This window comes from Cryptotermes secundus, unplaced genomic scaffold (genome assembly GCF_002891405.2).
Source record: "Cryptotermes secundus unplaced genomic scaffold, Csec_1.0 scaffold261, whole genome shotgun sequence".
In the NCBI taxonomy this organism is placed as follows: domain Eukaryota; kingdom Metazoa; phylum Arthropoda; class Insecta; order Blattodea; family Kalotermitidae; genus Cryptotermes; species Cryptotermes secundus.
Genome location: NW_019738959.1, coordinates 294,492 through 302,510, shown reverse-complemented (window position 1 = coordinate 302,510; position 8,019 = coordinate 294,492). Strand labels below are relative to the sequence as shown.

The window sequence follows — 8,019 nt, the reverse complement described above, 5'->3', positions numbered from 1 at the left end:
CATTTTCCAAAGGAGGGCAGCCAGTTTTCAGGAGGAAAGGGGAGCTGTAAGATTTGTGAGCAAACTTATATTTAAGCCATTTTGGACTATTTACTGTTCACCTTAGAACAAATAAGCTGGAAGAGTAAACAAAAACATTTGTAGTATTGTCACGTGACTGACTGTAGACAGGGTTTGGATTGGTAATTGAATTTATTGGAAACTTCCCGATTGTAACTACAAGCAACTACAGTGCTATCGCTAATTCATGCACAACAATTCATTACAGCACCCACTAAGCCTTCCCAGTCTGCTGTATCTTCACCAGTTGTCGCCTGGTAATGGCTTCCAATGCTGTAGCTACCTCACCTTTTATGTTCACATCCTTGCTGGCTGGCGACTATTTCACACCAACCTTCTGTTGCCCTCACTGCTATTTCAAGCGTCTTTTCTAATCAAGACAAAGTCACATTGCAACTGGCTGTCAGTCAGTAAGTCTTGGTGTCAAGCCCCATCTGGGGCTCATGACCAGATACTTGTTACTGTTGGACAGTTATGATCTTGTTTTTGTTGGGGCGCCCTCTCTGACGAGGACAGGCCTGTCTTTGTATATGCTGCTGGCCCTTGCTAGCACAGCCTTCCTTGGGTCCCAGTCCCTTGGGACTCAAAACTGTTATACTGTCTCAGATTTGAGACTTCCTTTTCCATCACCTCCTATGACTCGCAGGGTCATGGTAGAGGTATTCGACCATGCCTCCACATGGTTTAATGTCTGTCTTATGGTATCTGTCTGTCATTATATAGCCTTGGCATGGACTGCAGAAAGAACACCGCCCCCAACAGCTGTTCTGTTGTTGCATGCATGTCTATTGTGTCCATTATCTAGCAACAGCCGTTGTTTACAGAGACAATACCTAGCAACGACTGTTATGTATCAGCTCATTTCGTGGTCATTGCCTAGCAATGGGCCTACATGCCACAATATTATTATTTTGTATATTTCTGTCTGTCTTCAAATTTTTATTATTTTAAATAATATGGGGGGACATGCCCTGTTTGCCTCCAGCTGTCATCCATGCTTCCTCTACACCCATTGTGAGATAGATTAAGTCTGTTACTGCAATACTGTACTGTATTACTCTGGTCTCTTTCAAATGTCACAGCACACAGAGTTATGAATGACAAACACTGTCTGTTTGATCATCTGTCTGTCTATTCACATCTGCAAACATCCTTAGTCCTACTTAACTGTGTTTAAAAATGTAATTGGGAGCAAACAATAATTGAGTGGGTTGTGTTGTGGTCTTGTCTGAGTTGAAAGGAACCTCATTTTGGGCAGAACAATTAATGGGATGTACAAATATTGCTGGACTATATGAGGTAGGGAACAAGTTGCTTCACATCTGATCTGTCTGAAGGCTGACTGCTGCCATGTTGCATCTGTTGTGGTTGCTGGTGTTCTGTTTTGCTGTCAGGGGCAAAGAGATTGAGAGCTTGGTGAACAGCAATTGGACAAATAGGTCTGCAATGAACCATGATGAGAGAAGTACCAGTAAGTTGTAAAAATTAAATTTTTGGATAAATTTCACAAACATGGAGGGCACCTATTATCTTTGACTCTTCTTTGCCTTTGTAAAAGGAAACAACTTTGCTTTGAATTAAAGGATTTCTGCAAAATTTGGTAGGGAACAGTAGACAGTATGATGACCATCTAGGCTACAGCTGTACAACTGAGCAGCTAGGGTTCAGTTCTCAATAAGGGCAAGAAATTTTTCTTGTGTACACAGCATCTAGACTGCTTCTGGAGCCCACCCAACTTCCAATCCAGTGAGGACCGGTGCTTTTCCTTGGGGGTAAGGCAGCTAGGTCATGAAGCTAACCACTCACGTCCATCTAGCACTGAGACTAAGATTACCTGGAACTATGTGTATATCTTAACTCCCCTACATATTGTCTTGACGTGATGCTTAATTAAGTGCATGGTAGCAGTCTACCATGTATTCAGGAAGAAGCATTTTCAGATTTCTGCATGGAGCGTAGCTCTCCTTCCTGAGAATGTTCGTTGTTCTCTGCCCCTCCGTTTCAAATGCTGGGAAATTTCCCCGAATTAGGACATGACCAATTCCTTTCCAATTCATTATTCAGTAATCTTCTGACCACTTGACACAGTATATTCTGAGCTAAGCACAACATAATTAAACAAACAATGAATGAATAAAATATTGTATTCTTATACAAGTTATGGTATGGCTATATTTTTGTAGGAGCATAGCTTCTGCCAGTTTGTCATGAGCTGTATATCTTTTATGTTTCAAGGTGACTCAATTTTAAATATAATCAGCTTCACTCGTGTTCAGTGCACTGGAGCCGGTGGTCTGCAAGGAACATGCTATTCAAGGAGACAGTGCTCCGGCTTGCAAGGCACACTATCTGGGACCTGTGCCTATAATTTGGGTGTCTGCTGTGTCAGTAAGTGTGTTGATGTGGGTCAGACTGGGACCTTAAGTTGTTATATTGGTTCATGGCTGCATATTTGAAGCACAGAAATTGTATGAAAGCATGTGATTGTTTCATATGCTGAACTGCTGTATGACATATATTCTTTTATAAGAGATGTTGCAGCAGTTTTTCAGTGTTCTTTTTGCAGTTTACAGGTCATGTGACTCATCTACGAATAACAAGGTCACATATTTCACCAACCCTGACTTACCTACACCATCTAGAGAAAACTTAAACCCGTTCTGCCCCCTCACAGTCTCCAAGAGTAACAAAAATATTTGTCAGGTAAGAAAAGAACATGTTCGTAACAAACAGAAAGTTGTGAAGCAATGTTGTCAATGGTTTCTCAAACTCTGGATTGTAACACCCAGGGGGGTCGCTGACTTCTTGAAGAATTGTTTAAAATACAGTCAATAAGTAGGAGTCAGGATAGTTCAGTCCGTATAGCAATGGGTTGGACTGTCTGGGTTCGATTCCCAGCAGGACAAGATTTTCTTTTTTGTCCACAGCGTGCAGACCAGTGCTGGGGTCTGCTCACCCTCCTATCCAATGGACACTGAGGACTATTTCCTCAGGGGTAAAGATGCAAGGTCACGAAGCTGACCACTTGACTCCATCTGGTGCTGAGGTCAAGAATATATGAGTTATACCTCCATTCCCCCCATATGTTTTCATGGCAGAGTGCTTAAATAATTGAGCACAGTGACAACTTTACCTTTTTACAGTCAGTAAGATTTATTGGAGATGCTTTCAGGAAATGTAGCTGCAGCCAACAAAACACTTCAGATTTTCTTCATGACAGTACAGGAACAATGTACAACATGATGCAGTTGCAGTGAGGCTGTAAAGCTACTTAGGTTCTGCGGATACTGCACAGCCTTACGGTTCAGGAAAACTTTCTTTTGACTGGCAAAGATGAAAGGTCATGTAAATTTATGTATTATTTGAAGAAGGAGGGGTTTATATCACAAAGCTTTTAGAATTCATGTTATTATAATCTGTTTGACTTGAAATTCATTATCTGGGTGTCAAGAATTTGGAGGGTGAAATGGGCAGGGCATGTACTGCATGGTTGCATATCTCCAGCTATGTGAGCTATGCTGGGCTTATAGTGATGTCATGTAAGTGTGACATAGAGAGGGACATGATCCTGTCTAAAGCACTGAAGATATTCTTCATTCAGGAAACATAGTTTATCCTACTGAACTTCCATTCTTAAAAGTGGCTTTACAAATTCCAATTATATCATCGTTCTGAATGTTCATGCCCCAACGGAAGATAAAATTAATGATATAAAGGACAGGTTCTATGAAGAACTAGAACATATATTTGATAAATTACCGAAGCACCACATGAAAATTTTGTTAGGAGATTTCAATGCCAAAGTAGAGAGTTAAGACGTTTTCAAACTGGCAATTGGGAATGAGAGTTTACATGAAACTAGAAATGGTAATGGAGTTAGAGGAGTAATCTTTGCCACATCCAGATATGGGACACATCAGCCATTGGTCTATGCTGATGATGTGAATCTGCAGTGATAATGTAGATACTATAAAGAAAAACACACAGACTTTAATTGATGCTAGTAAGGAGGTTGGTCTAGAAGTAAACACAGAGAAAACTAAGTATATGTTGCTGTCTCATCACCAAAATGCAGGGCAAAATCATGACATAAAGATAGAAAACAGATATTTTGAAAACGTGGCACAGTTCAGATATTTGGGAATGATGATAACAAATCAAAACCTGATTCAGGAGGAAATTAAGAGGAGATTGAACTCGGGTAATGCTTGCTACCATTCGGTCCAGAACCTTTTGTCTTCTCGTCTGTTGTCCAAAAACGTAAAAATTAGAGTATACAAAACTATAATTTTGCCTGTGGTTCTGAACAGGTGTGAAACTTGGTCTCTGAAATTAAGGGAGGAACATAGACTGAGGGTATTTGAGAACAGGGTGTTGAGAATATTTTGACCCAAGAGAGATGAAGTGACAGGAGGTTGGAGAAAACTGCATAATGAGGAGCTTCATAACTTGTGCTCTTCTCCAAGTATAATTAGAATGATCAACTGAAGAAGTATGAGATGGGCAGGGCGTGTAGCACGAAGGGGGAGAAGAGGAATGCATATAGGATATTGGTGGGGAAGCCAGATAGAATGAGACCACTGGGGAGACCAAGGCGTAGGTGGGTGGACAATATTAAAATGGATCTTAGAGAGACAGGATGGGATGGTATGGACTGGATTGATCTGGCTCAGGATAGGTACCAGTGGAGGGCTCTTGTGAACATGGTAATGAACCTCTGGTTCCATAAAATGCTGGGAAGTTCTTGAGTATCTGCACAATTGGCGGCTTCTCAAGAAGGGCTCAGCTTCAGGAGTTAGTTTTGAGTGGTGGTTCATTGTTGATTCTGATTCTTTTCTTGTGCTTTTGCGCAGTGTGAATGTGAACAGCTTGCTGAAGTTTTGGAGGCTCATGCTGCTTGAGTCTTTAGGGTGGGTGAGTGTCCATGTATATGTAGATTTTTGTCAAATACACTCACGGGTGTCTGTGACTCACCAAAATGGGATGGCTTATCATTTGGGAACACCAGTTTCTGGTAGGTTTGGGCATGCCTGGTTGCCCTGAAGGGGCCACAGCCCCTATTGGCTAGGACCCTGCCCCACCCACCACCCTTCCCCCCAACTACTGCTGTACGAAAATCTATATGTACACAAACCCCCACCGAACCTGTTCACTTCAACTCTGAAAGTGGAGGCAGCAAAACATCAGCAGACACTTCACTGCCACAGGATGCAAATATCAGGGATTAAAATCAACATGAATCTTTGCTTTTTTTTTCTCCAAACAGTTACGTATCGACTTTCTTGACTTCAGTCTTGCTCAGCCAGATGTGCGTGGCCAATGTGTTGATGACTACCTTGAAGTAATAGATGGCATTACAGCAGTACCTAAAATCTGTGGTGAAAACGCCGGCCATCACGGTAAGAGAATAACTCTGTGCATCTCCTCATTAGGCGTGAACTTCTCTTGGACAGCATTCCATCATATAATGGAAGAGAGTACTCTTGAAAATTAATGAAGTTTCACACCTTGTACATATTCAGGTTCATGCGTTTAGTTATTCATTCTTAAGAAGAAAAACTCATACATATTCATTTTCTCATTTATCAATTTAATTTCAGAAGGTCCTAGATTCGATTCCCATTGAGGTCATTCAGTTTTTTAATTGACCTAATCCTTCCAGCTGCACTATTTTCTTGGGGTTGAGTCAGCCTCTAACAGAAATGAATACCATGAATTTTCCTGGGAGAAAATGGAGGCTGGCTCTTAACTCTGACAACCCAACCACCATCTGATGAGCTGATTGTCTAGAGAAAATGTGTGAACCTTGACATCTCACAACCCTATGGGCCTTCACGGCCTGTTACAGGGATAGCTTTAGCTTTACCATTTGATTCCAGTAACATACTGTTATTTGTCTTATGAGGCACTTTTCTGCTTACTGTAAGATGAGTGATCTCCCAACAGGATGGATAAGGGAACGGTGGCTTTGGTTGGTTGCAGAAAAAAGCAACGTAGACTTCATGAGTTGTGATAAAATCATCTGAGGCAACCCAAATTATCGATTCAGAGCATAAATAGAACATTTTGGAGACCTTCTCTGGCACTGTCATCAAGGAACAATGGGTCCACATGATTCCCAGATGGAAGGAGACAAAGATCTCTGAAGCACTTGATCTCTTCTATGAACTGACATGACTCATCACAGAAGAATATTTTAATGTTCTGAGTCCCCATAGAAGTTTCATGTCTTATGTCTATGAGTTGTGCTGAAGCATTATTAAATTTTTGTAAATCAGTGGATTCATATTAGTTTTATACTGAAAGATATGTCAATTGGTAATGAGAATGGTAATAATGCAGATGTACATGTATTTTGTTTTGCACTACAGCATTCAGTTGTTATGAATCATTATATATGCAAGGAGAATCATTTGGAAGAGGCCTTGAATTAATAATCACATATCACGAAATACTTTTCCAATAAAAATGAAACCTTGCAAGTGTATACTTTGCTAAATATGGAGATAAACTGGTTACACAAGATGCTGAAATTACTTTTCCCCCTGCCTGCAACACAACACCATATTCACAAATGTTGCAGTAGGATTCACAGACTGAAGGAAGTGGTACAAACTGAGCAGACAGAAAATGGGCCATTGTTGCAAAGTACACAGTTTTTCTACTTTTAATTGTTAGTGATAAATTATTTGTTTAATTTGTAATTTATAAGGGTAAAAGCATTCAAACAAACTTAATTTATTGCAGTGTATGTGGACTTCCACCCAAAGAATACCCAAATAAAATTAAACATTGTAACCAGCAAATCAGCATCCGGCATTCCCAAGTGGAACATGAAGATCAGTCAAATAGAGTGTAACAGCCCTGACAAAGGTTAGTGCTTGTACAAAGAATGAACATGCATGATTACTGATGTAGTGAGACCCATATTTAAGGTTTATTTGGTCAACAGTATATTTGAAAACTAAACTGAGGAAAATCTTAAAATAGAGGTAATTCATTGCTGAGGTCATTGCCTAAGAACATTGAATTTGAAGATCAGATGATAGAGAACCTTGTAATATGAGTTCCAGCACAATGCTTCTATTTCCAGTCCCTCACACACCTATCAGCCTGCCATTTTTAGCAGTATACTCGCAATTGGCAGTATCTCATGGTAAAAAATGAATCCCAAATGTACATTTGTCAAAATAACTGTAAAATGTAGCTATAAGTACCATCCATGTAGGATCTGAGGTTCTCACACCAGTGGTTATGAAGAGGTCTGTCTTCTGGCATATAATTCTATGTGGTCTGTTGAAAGTCAACTAACATTTTGGAAGAACATGTTGACTCCACCTTCGGGGTTGAAGGTTAAGCCAAGAAAGAAACAAGCATGAATCAGATGTCATCATGATTACAGATAGAGGAGACATCCTGCAGATGTATCCATTGTCACCTTCCATATCTTAGTGTGGGAGTAGTACATGTATGTTTTTCTATACATTTTCAAGATAATGTAATCAGGTATTTAAGCAAGAAATGTTACATGTGCACAGAAATTGTTTTCTAAATATATTATTGCCTCCAAATTTAACACTGACAGTGATAATTGCAGCTTCTTCTGTATTATTTGTTTGCATGTTTCAGCTCCAGCTGGTTATCTGATGTACTTCAGAGAAATCGAAGGCCATGTGAAGAGTTTCAACTACCCTTCTGTCTCTAGAAGTAGTTCTGGTATGTGACAAATAACTTTACTGCAAAAGCACATGCATGTAATGTAGAAACATACAGGCGGCATGTATTGAGCAGACTGGTGTAGTTATAACGTTTGAGATACACATACAGGAAGTGATCAGTTCAAATTTCGTCAAGGTCACTGGCTATTTTGACTGGGGTTTGTGATAGTTTTCCTTAATCCTTCCGGCCAAATACATGGATTTTAACTCAGTTATGCTGTAACTGATTCCTTCTAAATAC

At 40.1% G+C, this 8,019-nt stretch overlaps 1 protein-coding gene across 1 annotated transcript; it reads left to right on the top strand.

The window, feature by feature from the left end:
• Positions 1-1,410: 1,410 nt before the first annotated feature.
• Positions 1,411-7,512, top strand: LOC111871410. The gene is made up of 6 exons (XM_033754238.1): positions 1,411-1,531; positions 2,296-2,448; positions 2,627-2,763; positions 5,327-5,459; positions 6,808-6,933; positions 7,463-7,512. Exons 1-6 carry the CDS (start codon positions 1,411-1,413, stop codon positions 7,510-7,512), a joined length of 720 nt encoding a protein of 239 aa, XP_033610129.1.
• The last annotated feature ends 507 nt before the right edge of the window (positions 7,513-8,019 follow it).

Bases quoted from the DNA above. Each gene is read 5' to 3' on its own strand.
- LOC111871410 (XM_033754238.1), top strand. From the start codon at position 1,411: ATGTTGCATCTGTTGTGGTTGCTGGTGTTCTGTTTTGCTGTCAGGGGC. The intron at 1,532-2,295 runs GTAAGTTGTAAA...TTATGTTTCAAG, and splicing joins CCATGATGAGAGAAGTACCA to GTGACTCAATTTTAAATATA. The intron at 2,764-5,326 runs GTAAGAAAAGAA...TTCTCCAAACAG, and splicing joins GTAACAAAAATATTTGTCAG to TTACGTATCGACTTTCTTGA.